We start from the raw sequence: 26,221 nt of genomic DNA, 5'->3' as shown, positions 1-26,221 counted from the left end.
CTTTTGGGAAGTCATGGGGAAAAGAAGTAAAGCTGAGGATAGCGAAATACCTTTGCTAAACCCAGAGGCACTGCACCTGAATCTTGCTCAGTGTTTTGTAGGCAACTAACTGCCTTCTGCCACTGCCTTCTGGAAGGGGAAATGAGTTATCTTAAGTGGGCCAAAGTGGGGAAATACTAACAGTACAACTAGAAAGCAAGAGCTGTCGTGAAAGCCCTGAATGGGTTCCCACTGCCATTTCAGACGAAACTGATGCAGTTAAGCCTGAATTTCCTGGCAAGCACAACGGTAGGTTTTTCCAAAAGGCTTTTTAGACTGCAAATACACAGCCTTTCCATGTCTAATCACAAAAGCAAACCGCTGGACACATGCTCTCTGTTCCCAGCTGGTTGTGTATGTTTTCTTCACACTTCAACAGAAACGTGCCAAGGTGTGACATTTATGAATTTCGCCAACTGGGAACTGTGCACACAAATCGTTCTTGCCTGTGGTGTGGGAAAATGATGAATGGGGGCTGTTCTGCCTGGGGAGGAGGGCTGCTGTCACTCTGGCATGCCTACAGCCTTATTTATTACACACCAAAGTATAAAACCACTCCGCCACTGCAGCTCTCAGCTCCAGTCCTGGCATCTGCCCGAGGAGACCACGCTCCTGGAGCCCTGCTGTCTTCTCAGGGAAGTTCTGAGGCTCTATTGAGAATCATGCTTTGGAGGCAGCTCGTCTATTGGCAATTGCTGGCTTTGTTTTTCCTCCCTTTTTGCCTGTGTCAAGATGAATACATGGAGGTGAGCGGAAGAACTAATAAAGTGGTGGCAAGAATAGTGCAAAGCCACCAGCAGACTGGCCGTAGCGGCTCCAGGAGGGAGAAAGTGAGAGAGCGGAGCCATCCTAAAACTGGGACTGTGGATAATAACACTTCTACAGACCTAAAATCCCTGAGACCAGATGAGCTACCGCACCCCGAGGTAGATGACCTAGCCCAGATCACCCCATTCTGGGGCCAGGTACTCAGAATTCTCTTCTAAGGATATCTGTGAAAGCTTAATGAGTTCTGTTGCTGCTGCTGTTGTTGTTGTTGTTGTTCTTTTTTTTGGCTAAGATTCTTAGAATCAGTGAATGCTTCTGAGAAGTTTGCTAAGCTGCTTGTGAATCTCTTTCTGGATTGCTCTCCGGTACAAGAGAGACTGTTGGTCTCTGTTAGAAAATCATCAGAGGCAGCCATGATGTGATGGGATAGTGGTCGTAGCATCACCCCATCAGAAAGGGGAACCCGGCCAGCCAGCTTCCTGCTATGCTGGGACTTGATTTCTTTCTTGCTCTGTTGGTCCGGAAAGGAGTGCTGACCCATGCAGATAGATGGGTCACTGTAGACAATCATTTGTTGTTCTTAAGAGAATTGGACTTTCTTAACCCCTTCCAGCAGGGAGAAGCTGCCCTTTGAGTTTGTCAAAAGCAATCAAAGTTTTTTTACTTTGATTTGTGAGTGTGCTGTCACATTTCATGGCAGTCTTGTTTATTTGATTTATAGCATTCTAGATTGTTAAGCTTCTCTGTTCAGCCTGTTTTAAAAAGAATTAAAGAGTTAAATAAAAAATAAACTGTTCGAAATGCAAACCTTATAGCATGATTTGATGCCTGATAATCACAGAGGACTTGATGTATTTCTCAGGTTATAAATTCAGCTCTAAGGAAATATCTTTAAATCTTGGTAGTACAAGAGTGAGTTAAGATTTCAGTAGAGTGAATTGCAAATTGGTGAAACTCAGTGTAATTTAAAATATTAAGTACATGACGAGACATATTTTGAATTACCCTCTAGGCGTGTAGTGTGCTGAAAACTGATGCAGGGAGCAAGAAGAGTTACTTTGAGTTACATGATATTTGAACACATAGGTTTTTACTATAAGATTTGATTACTTTAATGCATTAAATAGGACCTGAAGAATTTCATGTAATTGAAATCTAAATCCTTCCTACCATAGATTCAGAAGTTTGGGTGGGTTGGTTGGTTATATGATCAGATCAAGATCATACACAGAATCAGTTGCAGATCTGAAACTAACCCAGAACTTTTAACTTGACCACACAATGCAGTTGTCCAAACCATTCTGTGGGGGATGTATCCAGAGAAAATTGCTTCTTTAAGGAGCCATAGAAGAAGTGATAATCTCTAAATATGATCCTATCTTTTGAAAGCCACTTTTAGAGATTGTCTGTGCATCTGACAATCTTTTGGCTGAAGGGTAATGATTAACACTGATTTGTGTGTGGGTTTTTGTTTGTTTTTGTTTTGTGGTGAAGATATTTTCACTTCCGTCCAAGACTTGATCTGGACTTTCCATTTTACAGATGGTATCCTTCCTGACCATGGCAGTGTGATTCCCCCAGAGGAAGCAGAAGGAAGTTAAAGGTTGTCTTTGGTCATTATGTCCTGACAACCGACAGCCAGCAGGCCACTGAAATCCAAATCACATTTCTCCTTCACTCTAGCTTCTAGGTTCCTGAAGTATTTTCAAACAAACCACCAACAGGAGATATTGAGGATATTTAGAGTTACTGATATTCTGGAAGTTTTCAATAAAACTCCTCTACCAATGGCTGTGGAGACCACAGATTGAATTTAGGATTGTGCTACGTTCTTCCTTCTTTCCCTACTTCCCCTGTCCCTCTTCTTTGATCACAATTCACTTTTCCTCTTATTCATTCAATTCCCAAGCATTTCTTGTGTTTCTACTTTGTACCAAACTTTAAAAGGGAGGCCAGGGATATATAAAGATAAATTTGCCTGAGCTCCCATGTCCAAACAATCCTGAAGTGCTATAGTAGAGATAAATTTTTGTTAATTAAATTAAGTTTAATTAAATGCCATGTGTTAAATAAAGTCAGTACATAAAAGGCAGTTGGGCAAAATTGTCAAAGTACTGATAGTCTTTGAGTTGGATCTCAAAAGATGAGATTAAAAGAATGACTATCCACAGCAGATTTAAAAAAAAAGTGTTGCAACAGGGACTGGAAATCCTGTGAGCGGTTGGCTGTGGCTGAAGCTCCTGGGTTAGGGATGCAGGGGTGGGGACTGGTGGGGACTGGTGGGGACGGGGTGTTACATGATGTTAGTGACAAGGAGGATTCTGCTGGCTGGTTTAGGAGCTTAGATTTTGCTTTGCTAGCTAGGCTTTGTTTGTTCATAGCAGGACAGTGAGGTAATCAGATATATGGTCTGGAAAGATGCTCTGGCTGTGGGTTCATGGTGGAGTACAATGGCCAGAGATCCGGGGTGGGCAGACCTGGGCTCTCTTTTCCTGGTATTTTCTTCTCTGCAGCCTCTTTGTCATTCACCTTTATCAATCTCCCCTCCTTCTCCTGGATACCCATTTCTCCCTCTTCCCACTTCCCTTCCTCTTCTTTCTTTTCCCTTTTTTGGGGCAGGAGGTTTAAAAAAAGGAGCTATGACTCTCCTTCCTAGAAGTCACTGACTAGTAGTAGAGCTCCATTCTGCATCATTACCCTTAGGCCTCCATCTACAAAATTGATGGAGCGTGTCTTAGAGAGAAACTCTTTTTCCCATGCTGCAGATTTACAGGCCTTCTCATACAAATTTGACCCGCTTTTGGGAAAGGGGATGATAAACTTAAGGAGATCATAAATAGCAACTACCTACATGTAATTTTCCCTTACCTAGGAGAAAACTTCTGAATTAACACATCCTGTCCAACTTGTTCCAAGAGCTCCAGCAAAAGGCTCACAAGCATTGTTCCATTCGACTGAACTTTGAAAGACAAGGCCAGAGGAAGGAACCTGTAATGCAATGTTGCTGAAGGGTTCTCATGAGGCGCCTGATTAGTAGCAACCAGAAGTCTCTCACTGTTCTGGTGGCAGCTCTGTGCAATTAAAGCGCCCTCAAATAGCCTGGTCTTGCACTTCCAATCCTAGTTGACTTTAGCATTGAGCAACCTCATCTCCTGCAGCTGAATTCTTGTGCCTAGATACTAGACTTTAAAAACAAAATGTTTCTAAATTATTATTTGAAGCTTTGGAAAATACTTTAGTATCTTTGCATTGTAGAGCTGGAAAAAAATGCAAGACGATTGTAGGGAAAAAGTGGGAAATCTCCTGTTTCATCCTCTGAAGATTCTCTGCAAATGAACTGTCCAAAGGCAGATCAATAGGAGAAAAACACATACAGATTTACCTAATGTGCATAGCACACGGGAATCACATGGGGATGATTTCCCAATAGCCCAATGCAGTATGCATGCTTACACACCCTTCCATGTAGGGTAGCGGGGAGTTGGGGAATGTAGAAGTAAATTACAAAGTTCCTCTGAGCCCTGGGGGAGGTGTTGTTACCAGCAGTGAATCCATGTGGGTCTGCGGCAACCTCAATTCTTGGCTCCTCATTGAGGGTCATAAGGCAGAAGGAGAGACCAAGGCAAGTTTTAGAGCAGGAAGGAAAGTTTATTAAAAAGCTTTAGAGCAGAAACAACAGGAAGGCAGGTATACTTGGAAGAGGGCCAAATGGGCAACTTGAAAGACAAGTGCACGGTTTGACCTTTTGACTTGGGGTTTTTTACATTGGCATACTCATGGGGTCTTGCATTACTTCTGCCTTGATTCTTCCCTTGGGGTGGGTTGTCCACATGTGCAGTGGCCTGCCAGCACTTACTTGGGAGGTGAGCATGCACAGTGTGTTTACTGGAGTTGTAAGCATGCTCACTTGAGGTATTCTTCCCTTACTAGCCAAATGCTCCTAGGTGGTCATTTGCCACTTAAACTGCCATTTTGCCTCTTAGTGCACATGCTTGAGCCCACTTGCCCAACTCCTGAGATCTTATTGGGAAGCTGCTGATAACCAGTTTCAGGTTTTTTCTATCTTTATGAAGACTGCCTTTCCCTGGCACTGGCTGCAACCAATTATTATTTTAGAGACAGTTAAAAGCCACTTGATCATCACCTGATGATCACCTGACATTCCTGGTCAGGTAGAGCCCTCCCCTACCCTGCTCATGTCTGAGTAGCTACCTACTGTAACAGTGTCAAGAAGGGAAGGGAGAGAAATTTACTGTGAACAGAGGTTGTCTTAAAGCTTCCCAGATTATGGCTTCTAGCTGCCCTCAGGAAATAGAAGAAAAGCCTGTCTGAGCCTTGTGACGACTCCCAGTATCTTTGCTTCTCCAGTGGTTGATCTTTCCTGGCTATTTGATGAGATTCCTAAGGAGGGGGTCGTAAGACAATTGCATTTCTTTTGGAAAGACACTTCCTTAGTCAAATAAAGAAATTCCAGACAGAGTCCCTCCCGGCACTTCTGGAAAGAGGATCAGAGAGACTGGGAGGCAGGGAAAGGTCAGAGAGAGACCTTGGATCTGAGGCTTCTTTCTTTCTTTTCTCTTCTTTTTTTTTTAATAAGAGATTTGCCACAAGCCAGTTTTCCCTATGATAGCTCTTCCAACACCTCTTTATTAAAACACTAAAGGTCAGAAGGATCATGAGGCCCCTCTCTCATGATCTGCATTCATACTGAAAATCAAGGTCAAGTGAGCTTTTGTCCTGCTCCACAGAGCCTTCCATCCTCCCTGTGCTCACCTTATCTTCATGGCTTATTTCTGAAGCCTTCCATTTCCAAAGCACTCAACACGTTGAAGCACGTATTTTAAAGAGTCATTTTCTGTGCACCAACACCACCTCATCCAATCCTCCAATTTAATAGCCAAAAACAAAACAAACAAAAAAGATGTCTGGAGAACAGTGACTTCTCTAAGGTCACGCAGCACCATGATGGAAATTCTAGTTTCAGTCCAGTGGGTGTTTCAACATTCCTAAGCATTTCAGTATTTCCATTCCATTCCTACATCAATGGTTCCACTTGAGGATTTTCCTTCCTTCTCCTCCCTTTTCCATCCTTAAAATTCATCATTGGCAGAGCCCTGGATTTTCTGAGGTTTAAAAGGCTGAATTTCACATTAGCAAAACCATAACAGGAAATATGGAATCCTTCCTTCTCAGATTACAATTTTGGATTAGAAAGTGGGGCGTGCCGTGGTGTCTTTGACTTTCCAAGTGTCCTGAAATCCCTCAGATAAAATCACTGAGATGAAATCCCTTACCTCAAACCAATGGCTTTAGTTGATTTTTTCTTCCCCTACCAATTTGACAGAAGGTTTTCATACTCTCTAGTTAGTTCTTGTCCAGGTTTCAGCCTGGTAGACTGAAGACAAGACTAGGAGTTAGCTCTAAGTTATAGCTCCTGATCAGCAAGACTTGGGTTCTGAGCTGTTGCAGGAGAATGCTTGTGCTACAGATATTGTTCAGTGTTTTCCCTGAATAGCTTTGTGGAAAATTTTAGGAAAAAGCAGTGAGAGAGTAAGAACAAAATCCAAGCCCATTTTTAGAAAGAAAAGAAAGTAAGGTCTAAATGTTTAACGGTGTGAAGTTTTGACCCAGTTTTCTGCTTAAATTTTTAGTGATAAATGCAACTTGAATTTTAAATTCTTTTTTCCTCCCTCTGTGTCTCCTTTTTCTTTCTCTTCTTCCCTGTCCTCCTTTTTCCCTCCTTTCCTTCGTTTTTTTCATGAATCTCTTAGCAACAACATGCTGTTTTCAAAAGACCATTGAATTATAATTGATGTCTAGGAACATTTCCACGAGTATTTTGTATGACATAATTAAAAGGCAAGTTGCCAATTTAGATGAGAGTTCAAATTTCATAAGCAACTTTAACTTTTCTGCCAATCAACTTCCACTAAGTCTTTAGCTCTTAGACAGCATATATTTTAGAAATTTATCTTTGTGTAAATAAGCATTTCACTCGGCATCATACTTGAGCATATTTAGTACCCATTAAATGCTTATAAAATATTGGTTCAAAGAGTGGGATAATCATTTCACAGTTTTTGTTTTGTTTTGTTTTGTTTTGTTTTGAGACTGAGTCTTGCTCTTGTCACCCAGGCTGGAGTACAATGGTGCTGTCTCAGCTCACTGCAACCTCTGCCTCCTGGGTTCAAGTGATTCTCCTGCCTCAGCCTCCCAAGTAGCTGGGATTACAGGCATGCACCACCATGCCTGGCTAATTTTTGTATTTTTAGTAGAGATGGAGTTTCACCATGTTGGCCAGGCTAGTCTCCAACTCCCAACCTCAGGTGATCCACCTGCCTCGGCCTCCAAAAGTGCTGGGATTACAGGCGTGAGCCACCATGCCTGGCCTAATTATTTCACATTTTAAAGTGGAATGTGGGAAATAGAAATCATGTTAAATAGTTGATTTACTTATAAAGTTAAAGTTGTTTCAAGATGTAGATAATTAATAAAAATGTATTGGACTTATGGCTAATAGCAATGTATTATATTCTTGAAGATTGTTGAGAGTAGATTTTAAGTGCTCTCTCTACAAAAACAGTATATGAGACAATGTATATGTTAATTAGTTCAATTTAGTATTTTACGCTGTGTACTTAGTTTACAACAACATGTTATACATGATAAATATACATGTAATTTCTAGTTGTCAGTTTAACAAATAAATAAATGTATTGGACTAAAGAATACTTTATTTCTTTCGTTTTCTAAGACAATTTAAGTGTGCTATGGCTGTTTGAAAAACCAGTGTTACTATTCAGAATTTCCAGGAAATCTTAGTCTAGTTCTTGACTTAGTATCATGGATATAGTAAGCATTTAAAAATCGTGTTTGAAGTGGATAATTCTTGTAATTTGAGGACCATCTACTCAATTTAGCTACATCTGGGGCTATGGCAGTTGGAAAAGAAAAAAGGCTTCCAAGTCCACTTCTGAAGGAGTTTCTTTCTTTGCTGTTACAGTAGCAACAGGAAGGCACTTTCCAGAAATAGGACCCCACTTCCCACTTCCACCCACACACCTTTTCAAAGAGCATCTTCCTCTATTGACTTTCTCGTTGCCTTTTCCTTTGATCATCAACTGACCTTGGCTACTCCCTGACCCTTTGCCACTGATATCTCCGCCACATCCCATCTCTTCTGATCTTGCTGTGATTGATTGGAGTTAAGCTTGCCTAAGGGTCAAGGTCAGTGAAAATTTAGAAATCCTAATTGCTCATAAGTACCTTTTGTTCTGAAGCTTCTCTTTCTGTCTTTTTAGTCTCCACAAACCGGAGGACTACCCCCAGACTGCAGTAAGTGTTGTCATGGAGACTACAGCTTTCGAGGCTACCAAGGCCCCCCTGGGCCACCGGGCCCTCCTGGCATTCCAGGTAAGGATGAGCAAGACACACTGTCAATCTAATTGCAGCCTGAGCTAAAGTAGGAGGAAAGGGCAAACCTAAATAATTTGGGATCACTTCGGTGTGATCCAAAGGATCCACTAGACTCATGGCATCCTGGAGTACCATGTTCATAGGCTGAGAGTCTCCTCACCAGCACTGAGTCTGAAACGATCAGGTCATAGTCTTCTTTCCAGTATATCTGCCACAGCGCACTTTATGAAGGGCAGAGTACAGCCGAAAGCTTACCGGTCTGGGCTACAGCCATCTCAATGCCAGTCACTGAGCTGTGCATCCTTCTGTGTGACTCTAGGTCCTGCTAAGTGCTTCTTCCTCCAGTCTCAAGGTCTCTCCATGTTCAGTCATCTCTCAGTTGACTCTCATGCCACTCTTGGCCTCATGGAAACATTTTTAGGCTCCAGTACCATGTAGTGGCATGGGGAAGGCTCTGGAGCTACATCAGACCCCACTAGGCCAACAGTTCAGCCATCTGTACTGTACCAGTGCCACCAGGCACAGGGAAGTGCTGCGGGCCTGCTGGTACCTGGGTCAGTCCAGGAAAGGGTAGCCCAGGTCCCCTCAATTTGGGGCTCTCAAGCCTACCTTGGGTTTTATTGTCTTCATCCTCAGGTTAACCCCTAGGGTAGGACCTCATCTCAGGGTCTGGCCAAAGTCCACTGGCTCTTCTGTGACTTACTCTCATTGATGTTAATATTGATCAAATGTGGTTCAAATTTTTTTCTACTTTTGAGTAGCTGCTTGCACAAAAACAAATTTGCAGCAAGAAAATCTTATGTTAAACTTTAAGCTACATTTACTGGCTTGGAATCTATGTCATTGGCCATCAAGGACAGCAGCCAGCAGGTGCAATGATGTAGGGTAGAGACTATTTTGACCCTTGTAAAATCTTCTCAGGTCTTAACTCTTCTGAGGTTACACATAAGGCTGGCCTTGGTTAAATGTTTTCTAACCAGGAAATGGCTTTGTCACTGAACACATTAATTTGTAAACACAGTCAAAGTTCATGCATATGTTAATTAGCTCAATTTAGTATTGAGCATTTGGAAAGGTTGTAAGCCTGGTATGATAACCGACCAAGAGTAGCATGCAAAATAAACAGCAAAAAGCCTGAAATTTAGCAAACATTAAAAACAAAGAAGAGGTGTAGAAATTGTCTCTTGGTGGCAAAGGGAAAAGTTAAAATTATTTTCCAACTCTTGCTTTCAAAATCATTGCTGTAATTTGTTTAATGAATGAGTTTACCTTTTCCTCAGTTGTAAAAGTGGTATGTGTTTTTTGTAGAAAACTTCAGAGACAGGAAAATATACAGAATGACATGAAAATTACTCATGTTCCACATTTAGAAAAGAATCTCCGTGAATATTTTTCTGTAACTTATTCTTGTCTTTTTTTCCCTATGGATATAATACATAAATATATCTTTTTCCAAACAAAGAGAGTATCATGTTATCTCTATTTACTCATCACTTTTTTTTTTCCTGAAACAAGGTCTGGCTCCTTTGTCCAGGCTGGAGTAAAGTGGCATGATCCAGGCTCCCTGTAGCCTTGGCCTCTTATGCTTAAGAGGTCATCCTGCCTCAGCCTCCCAAATACCTGGGACTGCAGGTGCACACCACTACACCTGGCTAATTTTTTAATTTCTGTTTTTGTAAAGATGGGATCTCACCATATAGCTCAAGCTTATCTCAAACTCTAGGGCTCAAGTGATCCTCCCACCATGGCTTCCCAGAGTGTTGAGGTTACAGGTGTGAGCCACGGTACCTGGCCACTTATAACTTTAAAATCTAAAAATATCATGAATATCACTATATCATTAAATGTTTTTCTTCAGCCTTCTTTTTTATGACTATATAACATAGTTTCTAGAACACATCATGCCCTCCTAGTATTGGTGATTATATATGTGGTTTCCAGTCTTGGCTATTTTAAATGATAATGTCATAATTAGAATTCTACACAATTTTTCCTCTAAGCCTTGCTTCAAAGGATGAACAGGCTTTGGAGCTTTAGGGTATCTAAGGCTTCTTTCAGAGCCTGGTGCCCTATTTAGATGATGATATCCCTTGGTTATAGTTGGGATTGTTTCGAATGGGCCCCTTTCATAAGTGAGTTTGGACAGTTTGTCTAGAAATGGATGGTAAGTATGAGCGACTGGGTTTTCTCATGTGATGATATCTGGTTGTTTAAGGAAACCATGGAAACAATGGCAACAATGGAGCCACCGGCCATGAAGGAGCCAAAGGTGAGAAGGGCGACAAAGGTGACCTGGGGCCTCGAGGGGAGCGGGGGCAGCATGGCCCCAAAGGAGAGAAGGGCTACCCAGGGATTCCACCAGAACTTCAGGTAAACCATCCTCGGTACATCTCCTGGTGGCTTTCCAACCTCCCTGACCACGAGGGGCCAGGAATCAGGATGTTCGAGTGCTTCCTCAAGTCTTCCCCAATCCTGAGTAAATCTGAGTCTCAGTTTGTTCTTCTACATCACAGGATGTTTGCATAAGGCCCATGCTGTCCAAAAGGAGGACTTTGATATTATTCTTAGGGAGACATTTATGAAGAGTGAAATCTAAGACCCACATAGGACCAAATCCAAGGCAACCCTGAATATAAATTAATCTCCTGTTTTCTGAAATGAGATTTTTTTAAGAATGTAATAAGATGTAATAAGAGTTAGGGCCAAATCAAATATATAAACATTTAAATATATAAATGGAATGGTGAAATGTCTGGTTACAATATTTTATTTATTAATGTTGTTATATTTACATATACTAATGCATACATAAATATTGATATATATGTTTTCTCTCAACTCAGATTTTGTGGTATAATTTGTATTTATTTATTTATTGAAACAGAGTCTTTCTGTGTTGCCCAGGCTGGAGTGCAGTGGCACGATCTCGGCACGCTGCAACCTCTGCCTCGTAGGTTTGAGCAATTCCCTGCCTCAGCCTCCCTAGTAGCTGGAATTACAGGCATGCATCACCACACCTGGCTAATTTTTGTATATCTAATAGAGACAGGTTTTTGCCATGTTGGCCAGGCTGGTCTCAAGTTCCTGGCCTGAAGTGATCTGCCTGCCTTGGCCTCCCAAAAAAGTTCTGGTATTACAGGCTTGAGCCACCACGTTTGACCTTGCGGTATAAATTTTACTTGAGTTTTTCTTGTCAGAATCTTCTTTATCAATGGACGATTTCAGTTTTGAGTCATCCACTCAGTGTTCCAGACCAGATTACATTCATTTCAGCATAAAGTTTAAAAAATCAATTTATGAGGTTAAAAGTGTACATTTTATCCCAAGCTCAAGTACCCATCTATTCTTTATCTCTTTTTTAAATGACTGTTAAAGTTCTTATTGCCAACAACATCTTAAACTTGTAAATGTGAGGTTAGGTCACAAGACAAATTACTAATTTTGGGTTATTTCTGGAAGGTGGAGGAGGGCTAATATTTTGAAATAGATCCCCTCCAGGGGACTGCTATCAGCATTGAAAACTAGCATTTTTAAAAAATTAAGTTTCTTTCTGGCTAGTGTCTTCCCAAAAAAAGTAACTTGTGGATAAAAATAAAGTAACTGAGATAAAATCCTGCAACATGAGAGATTTTTGAAGAACTACACTATAAAACGATTCTTGCCTGAAAGATCAATTAGGGGGAAACTGTCTTTTATTTCTGCGTGTATGGTGGTTGTTTGACCCTGTATAAGTTCCATCATTTTTCTGGGCTTTGGTTTTTCAAGTTTAAAATAACTTGAATAGTTAGTGTGTTACTCTCACTGCTTTTTGTGGGTTTTGCAACTTTTAAATGAATGCTACTTTTGTTTTGTTTTGTGTGTGTGTGCACAGGCTGGAGGGCAGTGGTGTGATCTTGGCTCACTGCAGCCTCCACCAGGGTTCAAGCGATTCTCTTGCCTCAACCTCTGGAGTAGCTGGGATTACAGGTGCGCAACACCATGCCCGGCTAATTTTTTTGTATTTTTAGTACAGACGGCATTTCGCTATGTTGGCCAGGCTGGTCTTGAACTCCTGGCCTCCAGCGATCCGCCTGCCTCAGCCTCCAAAAGTGCTGGAATTACAGGTGTGAGCCACCGTGCCTAGCCAAATACTGTTTAATAATTTCAGCAACCTGGGATCCATGTGCCAGTATAAATTTACAAACAAAAAGGCTAGAGATGCCACTCAGCCAGGTTAAGGTATTTAGTAAGACAGAAGATACACATCTCAAAGCTAGACACTCTAACCCAGAACCTATGAATGGTAAACCATGGAGAAGGGGCCCTAGAGTAGCCAGTTTGATAGAGAACATTCTGGGCAATTATTAAATTTGCCCCATCAGCTATTTTACCCTAAAATCACAGTACAATCATTTGGGTAGGCAGATTGTGAAGGAGGGAACTTCACATTCTTTGAAGGTCCCAGCAAGTTAAAGAATTTATTAATCTAACTTACACTCAGTTTCAATGACTCATTTGGATGAAGGATTGACTTTGACTTTCTTTTTTTTATTTTTTTATTTTTCTGCACATAATGATACACTGCAGTGTAAAATGGGGATTATCTCTATACAGTAAGTGATCTCTAGGGTATATTTTTTTGTTTTGTTTTGTTTTTTGACTTTGACTTTCACAAGTCATTCTTCAATGGTGAGTTTAAGCAGAACCTTTTCTTTTTTTAAAAAAACTTTTATTTTAAACTCAGGGGTACATGTGCAGGTTTTTTACGTAGGTAAACTTGTGTCATGGGGATTTATTGTACAGATTATTTTATCACCAGGTATTAAGACTAGTACCCATTGGTTATTTTTCCTGATCCTCTCCCTCCTCCCACCTTCCATCCTCCCACAGGCCCCAGTGTGTGTTGTTCCACTCTATATGTCCACGTATTCTTATCATTTATCTCCCACATATACATGAGAACATGCGGTGTTTGATTTTCTGTTCCTGCATTAGTTTGCTAAGGATAACGGCCTCCCACTCCATCCATGTTCCTGCAAGGGACACTCATTCTTTTTCATGGCTGCATAGTATTCCATGGGTGTATATGTACCACATTTACTTTATCCAGTCTATCATCAATGGGAGTTTATATTGATTCCATGTCTTTGCTATTGTGAATAGTGACAAAAGCTTTTCTTGACAGGTGGAATTGTCTCAAGGCTTTTAAAATTATTGTTAACATTTTGTATTTTGAACTTCAACCCTGTCTTTGGACATTAGTAGTATAGAGGTGGTAACAATAGTAGTAGTGGTGCCAGGAGGAGGAAGAGTAGTGCCCCATTCTCCACTTAAGGGATATAGAAATTTGAGGCTCAATTACTCAATGACTTGCCAAGTGACAGAATTAAGAGAGATGGGCCTTAATCTCATATCTTTGGGCCCAAGTAGACAGCTTTATTCCCAAACTCATAGAGCATCTTGGTTGCCAATATGAGCTGGTTTCTTAAGTTAATTCTCTTTGCTGATCTTTTACCGATTGAGCAGAGGCTTTCAAAGTCCCTTAAAAGATTACACATAAAGTATTTGTAACCATTCCCAGAAATGGGTGTTGACCATTAAATGACTTCTCAGATTCCCCTATCTCTAAACTTTGCAATTCCAATATTACATTTTTTCATCCAAAATCATGCCGAAAAATTTTTGCTGTTCTAATATTCAAAAATATTGTTAATTTTAGTAAACCATTTTTCTGTATTTTAGATAACCGCAAACACTCCTTTTTACCTTTTCAAAGTTATTCATGTAATATCTTTTCATCATTAAAAAAATTAGAAAACTTCTGGGCCAAAAATAATAAAACATGCCCAGAAATGATTACTATTAACATACAGTTACATAACTTTTCAGATTTATGCGTACTTATATACATGTTACTTTTAAATATGATGGGAACATATATACATATTATTACTTTATTTCATGAACGACAATCTATCTATCCTAAATGTCTGTTCATGTAAATAAGTAAAATTCTGTATTTTTAAAATTTGTATCTTTTTTTCTGAATATAAAATTAATACATGCTAACTTGAAAATTATAAGTGTAATGAAGAAAGGAAAACTTTCCCATGAAATTTCTACCAAGAAAGACCTGCTATTAATAATTTCAAGAATATTCTTGCAGATATTTTTCTGAATTTGCCCACACAATAACTCCATCTACACAGACACAGTTAATAAAGTCTGGTATCAGACAATAATGATCTTGTGTTGTCTACTTATTGAGTAAACAGTGTATTGAAGATATTTTCTCATTTTATATAGATGCACATTTAGATCAGCATCAAGAATTCTCAAAGTGTATTCAAAGAATTAATTTCATTGGAAATTGATAGGCTGGGCACCATGGCTCCCACCTATAATCCTAGCACTTTGGGAGGCCAGGGAATGTGGATCTCTTGAGCCTAGGAGTTTGAGACCAGCCTTGGCAATGTAGTGAGAACTTGTCTATATAAAGAAAAACATTAAATTAATAGGTATCTCTTGGGGAAAAAATAATGCAGGGTTACCAAAATTAAAATATTTGGCTATAGGGTTTCTCACATCCTTGAATTTGATAATGTGCATTTCACGGCTGTAAGTGGAAAATTTCATCTAAATTTTTCTGGTATTATTTGATAACAGAATTTTAATATTTCAAAAATCATTTGAAAGACAAATAATCTTTGAAACCTATGTTCAGACATTGTCAGTCTAACGACTGCATGGCATTCAAGTGTTAGGAATTACCATAATTTATTTATTTCTTTCTCCATAGATTGATGTTTATTCCCAATCTTGCTGTTATGTATAATGTTTAACACACTAATCTGCATAAAAACTTGACTCTTTAAGATAAATTGCCTATTTATTGACCAATAATTCTTTCCTAGATTGCATTCATGGCTTCTCTGGCAACACACTTCAGCAATCAGAACAGTGGGATTATCTTCAGCAGTGTTGAGACCAACATTGGAAACTTCTTTGATGTCATGACTGGTAGATTTGGGGCCCCAGTATCAGGTGAGATGGAAACATTGGATAAAGATTGAGTTAATCAATGTAATAATAAAGACAAGGAAGGAAGGAAAGAAGAGAGGGAGGGATGGAGAAAGGGAGGGAGGAAAAGAAGGAGGAAGGGAGTATGAAATAAAGGAAGACATTAAGGTAGTTATTTTTTTCTGATTCAAGTTAAACCAAACAGCTCATATAGATTTCTATTGGATTTCAAAGTAAACGAATTAGAATCTGAAAACACAAAAATAGTTTTTAAAATATGGCCACAGTCATTAATATTATTAACTCTGATCTAGACTGAGCTAAATAATTCTTAAGAGGACATAGTTACCTCAGACTTTAAAAGTCCTTAAAACATAATTCTCAGTTTAAATGTGTCATAACTGTTTCCTCCCCTTGCCACCACCTCAAGGAGTGCCTGATCCTATTTTTTTAATTAAAAGAAACTGAGCAGGTAATACATTTACTTATTTAAAAAGTTAAAAGAGTTTGTTTACGCAAATGAATACAAATATATCTTCTCACATTTCTGTATAAAAGCTAGGACAGTCTACATTCTGATTGTGTTTTGCTTTTTTAAAAAACTAGCAATATATTTTAGAAATCTTTTCACATCATTACTTCATCTTCTTTCTTATAGCTGGATGTACCAAAGTATATTTAATGATTCCCTTATTGCTGGACATTTGGGTTGTTTCCAGTTTGGTTTTTTTTGGTGGTGGTGCTGGATTTTTTTTTTTTTTCTAGGCAAGGTCTCACTCTGTTGTCCAACCTGGAGTACAGTGGTGCCATCTCGGCCCACTGCAACCTCTGCCACCTTTGCCTACCAAGCTTAAGCGATCCTCCCCACTTAGCCTCCCGAGTAGCTGGAACTACAGACCCAGGCCACCATACCTGGCTAATTTTTGTAGTTTTAGTAGAGACTACCATGTTTTACCATGTTGGCCAGGCTGGTCTGAAATTCCTGGCCTGAAGTGATCCGCCTGCCTCAGCCTCCCAAAGTGCTGGAATTACAGGTGTGAGCCACCATGCCAGCAAGAATATACCACTTTGTAATTGATCACTTACAGGTGCATCTGTAGGCTAAAGTTTCAGGAATGTTATCAGTATAAACATATCCATAATTTTTATCAATTTTACCAAATTGCTCCCTGTAAGGGTTGTACCAATATACTTAAATTGTTAAGATATGAAAGCACTTATTTCCTGATAGCCTTATCAACAAAATGTGCTTTCAAGTTTCTGGACAGTCAATAAATAGAAAATCCCATTTTACAAACATTTTACTTTGAATTAATTTTAGACTTATAGGAGAGAGTTATAAAAATATTATACAAAGTTATCATATTTTCTTTAGCCATCTTCCCCTACTATTAACGTTTTAAATAACCAAAGTGCAATTATTAAAATAAAGAAATGAATCTAGGTACAATACTATGACTAAATCATGGACTTTATTCAGATCTCACCAGGTTTTTCTGATGCCCCCAACTTTTAATTCCTTTTATTGTCTGGCCATTTCTACCATGGGTTCGCACCTATTGTTCTATAATGTTCTTTCATAGAGGTATTTGCTTTATTAGTATAAATTCATGGCTACATTTTTCATCCACTACATGACAACATTTTTTCTTGGAGGGTATAGTTAATACATTAGGGTCATTTTTGCTTTTCTTTTCTACCTAAAAAATTAAGTGATGATTGAATGAGTTGGATTTTCCTAGACCAGCTATATGCTCTAGTTTCTTGGTGAAGAAAGGACCAGGGCAGTTTCTAGACTAGATAACTCAAAGGCTCCCTCCCTTGCTGCCAGGGGACTAAGGGATTCTTTTAAGTACGGCCCTGATGTGTGTTTTCCTTGGTCACATTTCCACTGCCTCTCCAGACTGCACTGGGTCCCTGAAAGCTTCTGAAGCCAGTCTTATGCTTTCTGGTTCCCTTGCCTTCGGGAGTCCTTTTTTTTCTTTCCTTCTTTTCTCTTTCTTTTTTTTTCCTTTATTTTATTTTATTTTATTTATTTATTTATTTTTTGCTGGCAAATTTTGAGATTGGCCACTCACTGCAGATCCTCTTTCCACATCCTACACTGTATCTAGCAACCATCGCCCCAAACGCAGCCTTTGCTTCCGCTCGGCCCTGTTCACAGCGGCTTGTTTTCAGCATTGCACTTCCACATGGCCCTCACTATAAGAGAGTGCATTTCTCCTGGCACTGTGTGACACCTGCTGTCACCTGGCCTCCTCAGAGCCCAGCCCAAACTTGTGTTATCTCCAAATGACTCTGTCCACCCTCAGGGGCATTTGGCAGCACTTACAGGTATTTTTGAAGTTCGTTGATTTTCTTCCAGTCTCTTAGTGTTGCAGAATGTGGATACTTATTTGGTTTTTGTTTTCCAGTTCTTTTCATTTCTCTATATGGTATCCAGAATTAAAAGGAAGAAACTTCTGATGGAGGCAGTGGCCCTGTCAGATGTTCACAAATGCTTTTAATTGCACCTTGATTTATTTCTCTTCTCAACTTAAGTCAGAAATGAACTGAGATATGAAATGATAGAAGCAATCTTTCATTACACCTTAATGTCATGAAAATCATCTTTAAATGTTCTTATGTGATTTTCTGCTCTGAAGGTTTACGTGGTAATTTTCTTATAACTATTCCGTTAAATGCTATCTGTGCCACAGATTATATTAGTGACTAGAAATACCTACTCCACATTTCCATGGAATTAAGTGGCTTTATAACTGAAACCTAAGTAAGAATTTAGTTTTTTAGAGCTCTCTTGCCAGACGTTCAGCTTCTAGCGATACCACTGTCATTTGACCCTCACAGTTTTCTGTTTCAGTCTCCATTTTTGCAATAGATTGCAAAAAGACCATTTTATCCTTTCCAACTTTGGGAGTGAAGAGACAGAGAAGGCTGGTTTTTGAAATTACAGCAACACAAAGACCACCAAACTGTAGTGCAAGGGTGTCTCCTCTGGTTTCAGTAGCTTCCCTTGCAGGAAAGTCACATGTGGGTATAATACATACTAACTTCGGTATTTCCAACTCCAGGCATTTCATTTATTCACCATCTGGTGTTTTAGTCTACTCTTTCTAACATGTTTTTGCAATCTATTTTTAACAGTTGTCATGATTTTGTAAGAAAAACTAATATATTTTCCTGTCATTTTGATTTCAGTTTTATCTTCTTGAAGTATTAAAAATTATGTATGTGTATGTGTCTAATATGAAATTTTGTAAAACGTGAAAAACTAAACACATATAAACTATTTTCCTTGAGGCTTTTAATTTTTATCTGCCTTTACTTTTCATCTGTGGGCCAATCTCTAGGCATATGAATAGGCATGATAAACTTTTAGGCCATTTCCTTTGTTCCCAGGACATTGAGTATGCGTTCTTGGCACTAGACAAAGCACCATCATACTTCTTCATTTAATCTGACTTAGAATCAGGTGAATTGACACGGAACCCTTACAACTTTCATCTTACTTGATTGCACCTTTGAGAAAGAAATAGAACTATCTTTTATTAAAGCTATTTCTGGATTACTGTCTTGAAAGGCCATTTGTTTAAAATGTAACATGGAAATCAGTAAGAGCTTGATGACTTATGTTCATTCACCTTTCCAAAATGCACACCAAAATCCCAGATCATTTAGAGTTTGAAAAATTTTCCTTTTGTTTTTTCTGTGTGCTATTGGATTCTTCTTAATCATTCAGTAAAAGTATCCTGTGTGCTGGCATTTAGAGTATATTAGGTCATATTATATTGCTTTCAATTAGGAGCCCTAGGCTCTTATTAAATAACTCAAATCTTCAAAAATATATGTTGGTCTTTTTCAAATGAAGAGGATACAGACTTTTAGTGACAAGGTCCTGTCACTGAGTCTAAGTTGGGTCTTTCTGTTTATTGTATATAATTTCACCAACATACAAGGAATAGCATAAGAAATTACCAGAACCATATCTTTATAACTCATAAACATTTATTCTGTGCTCCGGGATTTCCTTATCTTTGGCTAACCCCTTTGGTGAGTATAATCGTCTGTTGTATTGTTATAGTTGCTCATTTTCTTAAGCTACGGAGCATCGTTGTTTAACCACAAACCTCTCTGTACCTTGGTAACACGAGTTCTGTGGTAGATGCGGATGATAGCTAACCTATGCCCAGGAACAACACCTACCTTGCCCTAAGCACTTTGTCAGGGCACAAGGTGGTGAGATACAGCTAAAATGAGGTAGGCCTCTTCCCTTAAAGACTTCCAAGTCTTATTCGGGATACACAGTGTACACATTGAGAAAGTCTCAAAACACTTGAAAGCACTTGGAAGGGGAGTAGATAAAGGGACATTCCTGCAGATTAAGGCCAAGGAGAAACACCATACTACAAAGAATATCAATAAAAGACATGCGAAGGCATTTGGCAAATCTCCAGGTATCTCCAGGTCCTCAGTGTATAATATGTTAATATCAACATGGATAAATACCTGCTTTTTTCAGGTGTGTATTTCTTCACCTTCAGCATGATGAAGCATGAAGATGTTGAGGAAGTGTATGTGTACCTTATGCACAATGGCAATACAGTCTTCAGCATGTATAGGTGAGTGGTCTTTTCTATCACGGGTCTCATCCATGCTGCCATTGTTTGTTCAAGGAACACCTAATGACGGGGAAGTGTATAGGAGTCAATAGAGCCTGACATGGCCCTGTCCTCAATACGAGCCCTCATGCACCAATGTGGCCACATTATCATCATTATTGTTTGGGAAGAAATAAATCTGATGAACTTGAGCATCAGCAGGTTGATAAGAGGCCTTGCATTTATTACTAGCAGCACTCCTCATAACCAATCATTTGGATTATTTTTATAAATCATTATTTTTCTCCTCTCTTTCTGTCCCTTTTTCTGCTTTCCCATTCTCCCACACCCTCTGATGTTAGCTTGGAATGTGGCAGAGAGGCAGAGAGCCAACACCTTTCTTACAATTAAATGGGCCATGAGTTATCTATGAAATATTTTGTGGCTGTTAGCATTTCTCTGTTATTTTTGATGATGTGTGATAATTGCTGTGTTTACTTCTGGAGCCTAATCTGAGTGGGAAGATGTATTTGAAATGCCAAAAGACAGAAAGATGAGTCAGGGTAGGTGAAATTGTTACAACTAAGAGATCCAGTAGCTCTAACCCACTAGAAGTTGATTTTTCTTGACCAGTCCAGGGAAGACTTTCAGGTTGGGAAAGAATGAGGGGTTGTAGGAGGGGTGCAGGTTGGGAATGGGTTTATTCTTCCTGTTTTTTGAGGAAGCCAGGCTGATGAAAGCAGCTCTGCTATCTATAAAACTGACTTTTGAGCCGGGTGCGGTGGCTCACACTGTAATCCCAGCACTTTGGGGGGGCAAGGCAGGCAGATCACAAGGTCAGGAGATCGAGACCATCCTGGCTAACACGGTGAAACCCTGTCTCTACTTAAAAAAAAAAAAAAAAAAAAAAAATTCACCGGGCGTGGTGGCGGGCGCCTGTAGTCCCAGCTACTCGGGAGGCTGAGGCAGGAGAATGGCGTGAACCCAGGAGGCGGAGCTTGCAGTGAGCCGAGATGGCACCACTGCACTCCAGCCTGGGCAACAGAGCGAGACTCCATCTCAAAAACAATTACAACAACAAAAAACAACAAACAACAAAAAAAAATGACTTTGAAATTCTCTCTGGTCATTGTCATTGCCAGAGCCAGAAGGAAAAAAGGTTCCTGTTGCAAGCTTGTGGAAATGTTTATGGATCAGGAATTCTGTTCAGAGAACTTAGTCACATTGTTTTCCACCCAACAAATGCAAGGGTGACATGGAATTGTAGCGCCAATGGAAGAAAGGAAAGGGGATTCTGGTGAACAGCTAGCCTTCTCTGCCCTCTGGCTTCCAAATATCTACTGAACTCTTCTTCCTACACTTAGAATACATGTCTCCCCATCGCTCTGACCCTATGGGAGACAGCCTGTAAAGCACAAATAACGCATCCAGCTCAAAGCCCTGAGCTAGTCAATGAGCAGTCCTTTTCATCAAATTGGTTTGTTGGCTATTTTTCTCTTTGGCTCCTGCTTCTGTCCTCTAGGAGGGTCTTCTCTGTCTGCTTTTCTCTGTAGCGCATCTGAAAGGTGAGCAAGCCCTCCTCAGGGCTCTCTCACAGCCCACTTCCTGCTGGTGCGACTTTGAAGGCTGAGTCAAACATCCCAAGCCTCTTGAGTCCAGTTTTGGGTCTCTGGTAAACCCATTTCCTCAGAAACTTACTTAGCAGGCTTTTACTCTATTTTTTACTCTATTTACTCTATTTACTTAGCTGGCTTTTACTTCGTTTGTTAAAGAGATTAAGTCAAGTCAGTTACATGTGTTACTAAACCACACTCCATATACTTGTCTTGACAGTTTTCAGCCTGCTATTCCTTGTCTTCATGGCTTTCTCTCAATTTAATGGAATTACCCTGAGGCCTTCTAAAGCAATAGATTTGGGTAGAAAGGCAATATTTTTAATCCATCAGATTGTGCCACAGCTGTGTCTATTTGACTGAATGAGTAGTCTTTCAGTTTTCTTCTTTTTAATTTTACTTTAAGTTCCGGGATACGTGTGCAGAATGTGCAGATTTGTTACATAGGTATATATGTGCCATGGTGATTTGCTGCACCTATGAACTCATCATCTAGGTTTTAAACCCTGCATGCATTAGGTATTTCTCCTAATGCTCTCTCTCCCCTTTGCTCTCCCTCCCCTTTCCCCCGACCCCGCCACAGGCCCTGGTGTGTGATGTTCCTCTCCCTGTGTCCATGTGTTCTCATTATTCAACTCCCACTTATGAGTGAGAATATGCAGCGTTTGGTTTTCTGTTCCTGTGTGTGTTAGTTTGCTGAGAATGATGACTTCCAGCTTCATGCATGTCCCTACAAAGGACATGAACTCATTCTTTTTCATGGCTGCTAAATGAGCAGTCTTAAGGAGAAAACATCAACTTTATCACTGCTCTTCCAGGTATAAAAACACCTGGCTTTTTTAACCTTGTTAGGCCCCAACCATATAGACACTATTTTCTTCTTCTTCTTCAAACAAGTTAGTTTTTGCCTAAGCTCATCTTCTGTAGCAACATCTTTCTAAAAGCAGCAGAGTATTTTGGCTTTTTCCAGTCACTTCCCTTTCTTAGCCTACAGGCGTTAGATCTTCCAAGTTAACATGTTTTCCCAAATGTTTTTGCACAGTGTAACATGGATCTTCTGCTTTCCCAGACCATGATATTTGTTTCCCCATTGCTCCTTGCCTGACCATGAGCCAGTGCAAGCCTATTTTTGTTTGCATTATGGAACAGTCTCCTTTTGTACCAAATTCTAGCTAGTTAGGGGAAGCTAAATTGCTGTAACAAAAACCCAGTGGAATAGCTCAAACATATTATAACTTTCTTTCCTTCTCATGAAACAGTCCAGGGTTGTTCTGGGTTGGAGCAGGGAAGAGAGAGAGCTGTTTTCCACACAGTCTCCAAGAACCCAGTACTTAACATATGGCTTCTAAGATCATTCTGGTCATTGTCATGAACATTCCAGACAGTCATAAGAAGGATCAGGGAGGGGTTTTGTGAGAGTGTTACTCGCCAGCCTTAGGTCATTTCTGCCCACAGGCTGTTTTGAGAACTTAGCCACAGGATTATACCTGTGGAAAGGGGAAAAGGGGAGCACAGACTTTGGTGAAGAGCTGGCTGTTCATGGCAAAGACTAAGTAGTTTGATCCTCTTTTTCTTTCCAGCTATGAAATGAAGGGCAAATCAGATACATCCAGCAACCATGCTGTGCTGAAGCTAGCCAAAGGGGATGAAGTTTGGCTGCGAATGGGCAATGGCGCTCTCCATGGGGACCACCAACGCTTCTCCACCTTTGCAGGATTCCTGCTCTTTGAAACTAAGTAAATATATGACTAGAATAGCTCCACTTTGGGGAAGACTTGTAGCTGAGCTGATATTGTTATGATCTGATGAACATTCAAGTTAGGGTTTTACATGCTGTATTCAAAAAGTTATTGGTTGCAATGCTATTCATGCTACAGGTACACCAATAATGTTGGACAACTCAGGGGCTCAGAAGAATCAACCACAAAGTAGTCTTCTCAGATGACCTTGACTAATACACTCAGCATCTTTATCACTCTTTCCTTGGCACCTAAAAGAGGATTCTCCTCTGAAGCAGGTTGGAAATATTTTTTTTTCTATCAGAGAAGTCATTTGCAAAGAATTTTGGCTGCTCTGCTTTTAATTTAATACCAATTTTCAGGAACCCGTGAAGTTTTAAGTTCATCATTCTTTATAACGTTTGAGAGAATAAGATGCAGTGATATGACAGGGCTGGGGCAAGAACAGGGACACTAGCTGCCTTATTAGCTAATTTAGTGCCCTCTGTGTTCAGCTTAGCCTTTGATCCTTTCCTTTTGATCCACAAATATGTTAAAACTCTGAATTCACATACAATACTATTTTAAAGTCAATAGATTTTAGCTGCAATGTGCTTGACCAGTAATGTTTTTGTAATTTTGTCTATGTTCCCCCACATCGCCCCCAACTTCGGATGTGGGGTCAGGAGGTTGAGGTTTGCTATTAACAAATGTCATAAATATTTCATAGAGATACAGTACCAATAGATACTCAAATGTTGCATGTTGACCAGAGGGATTTTATATCTGAAGAACACACACTACTAATAAATACCTTAGAGAAAAATTTTGACTTGGCTTTAGATAAAACTATGGCAAGAAAAATGTAATGAGCAATATATGGAAATAAACACACCTTTGTTAAAGATACTTTCTAAACTTGTTTTTAATAAAGTTTAATAGTCATACAATTGTAAATCACTATGGTTAACACAAAGTGAAAATATTTTCATGCAGGTGACGTGAACAGCCATATGAATAGATGACTTGGGCACACAGCAGGGTCACATGACTCCAGAAAACTTCACTTTTCAGTTATTCCATTGTTATAATTTCAACGCTTTAAGACATTGATGTTTAGAGGGCTCACTAATAAAATCTGAATTTCTCTGAGGAAAGAGGTTTTTTATCACATACCTGAAGTCTTTGTAATGTTCATGCTTAAATTCTAAGTTTTCACCTTAGTGACACACAAGGTTTGGTTGTAGGCAACAAGTCCCAGGTGTGTGGGAAACTGATTTACAACAGAGATGGGAAAAGGTGCAGACAATTTCCAATGCCTTCACAATTTACCTATGACCAGAATTATACTTGGAAGATTAATTTCACAAGTGTCTCAAAACTGAGATGCTAAAAAGGAAACAGTAGGTAGGTGTCTGCAAATTCTAAATCTTTTTTTTTTTTTTTTTTTGAGACAGAGTTTTACTCTGCTGCCCAGACTGGAGTGCAGTGGCATGATTTCAGCTCACTGCAGCCTCCATCTCCTGGGTTCAAGTGACTCTCCTACCTCAGCCTCCTGAGTAGCTGGGACTACAGGCACCCGCCACCAGGACTAGCTAATTTTTTGTATTTTTAATAGAGACAGGGTTTCACCATGTTGACCAGGCTGGTCTGCAACTCTTGACCTCAGGTGATCTGCCTGCCTCGGTTTTCCAAAGTGCTGGGATTACAGGTGTGAGCCACCGCGCCTGGTGGCAAATTCTAAATCTTAAAGCAACTCTGCAAACAAAGCACATGAGTTTCTGCTTGCTTCAGGGATGTAATACGGTGTAGAACTGTTTCACATAATGATCAGCTTTGATAATTTTCCAGGGTAGAAAACACTATATTTGACCCTCGGACAACAAAGAGATTATACTGAAGGAATTTTATCGAATGTATCATGAATAAAAGCTGAAGTGAAAATGTAAAAAAAATAATTCAGAGGATGGAATATGCAAATGTAAACTCTAAACGATGTGGCTAGAATTAATAAACATTTACTTTATGAAAGATACTGTGCTATTTCAGGCACTCCTATGGCATTTAAAATACAATTCTTACCTTCCCTAATTTTTCAACCTAGTAGAGGACAATAGGCTAAAGGGAATAAGTACATGGATAACATAACATAAACTAGAATGCTTTTACATCCATAGAAGGCAAAGGACTAGGAATCCACAGGAGAGAGAGAAACAGTAACTAGCTGAGAGCATAAGAAAAGCTTGTAGAAAAGATAATATTTGATGGCCAGAGACAATTTCTTGCTTTGGTATGTTTGAAGTGTTATATTTATATATTTATATATTTTATATATATATATATACACACATACATATATATAATATTTTGATAAGAAAAGCTTGTAGAAAAGATAATATTTGATGGCCAGAGACAATTTCTTGCTTTGGATGTTTGAAGTGTTATATTTAAATATATATATATATATAAAATATATATATATAATATATATATATAAATATATATATATAAAATATTTTGATAAGAAAAGCTTGTAGAAAAGATAATATTTGATGGCCAGAGACAATTCCTTGCTTTGGTATGTTTGAAGTGTTATATTTAAATATATATATATAATATTTTGACTACAAAAAAATACTCACTATAGAAAATTTGTAAAATTCCCCAAAATATTTAGTATAAAATCAATCACCCCATCAAATATTAAATAATATTAATATTTTAAAGTGTTTATTTCAGTCTTTTCCTACATGTATTTATGGCCTTTATTTTTCAACATAGTAATAAGACAATTTGAAATTAGCTTTTTATATATTTTTGTATCTTGCTCTAATGGTTTGGACTAACACATTAAGAACACTCTCAAATGCTACCAGGGACAATTTGAAAACATATTTTTAATGGCTACATAATTTATTTAACTTTCCTGTTTGGGAAAATATTTTTGCTTTTCTAGTATTTTTTTCTATTACAAATAATATGTCATGAGCATTCACTTTTTTAAAAAAGTAAACTATGTGTGCTTTATCATTATTTCCTTTAATTAATTTTCTAGAAGTGGGATTATTTG

At 39.1% G+C, this 26,221-nt stretch overlaps 1 protein-coding gene across 2 annotated transcripts; it reads left to right on the top strand.

Annotated features, from left to right (window-relative positions):
- C1QTNF3 (C1q and TNF related 3) lies at nt 1-24,308 on the top strand. 2 transcript variants are annotated; one of them, XM_025387806.1, is made up of 6 exons: nt 1-1,004; nt 8,109-8,220; nt 10,439-10,593; nt 15,117-15,246; nt 19,742-19,841; nt 23,014-24,308. In XM_025387806.1, the coding sequence occupies exons 1-6, from the start codon at nt 369-371 to the stop codon at nt 23,171-23,173; spliced, it is 1,293 nt and encodes a 430-aa protein (XP_025243591.1). In that variant the 5' UTR covers nt 1-368; the 3' UTR covers nt 23,174-24,308. The 2 variants fall into 2 exon arrangements, with proteins under 2 accessions (XP_025243591.1, XP_025243592.1); XM_025387807.1 differs by having other exon boundaries at nt 586-785; nt 23,014-24,060.
- The last annotated feature ends 1,913 nt before the right edge of the window (nt 24,309-26,221 follow it).

Source organism: Theropithecus gelada, chromosome 6, assembly GCF_003255815.1.
Source record: "Theropithecus gelada isolate Dixy chromosome 6, Tgel_1.0, whole genome shotgun sequence".
Classification (NCBI taxonomy): domain Eukaryota; kingdom Metazoa; phylum Chordata; class Mammalia; order Primates; family Cercopithecidae; genus Theropithecus; species Theropithecus gelada.
This window is presented reverse-complemented; position numbering and strand designations above follow the sequence as displayed.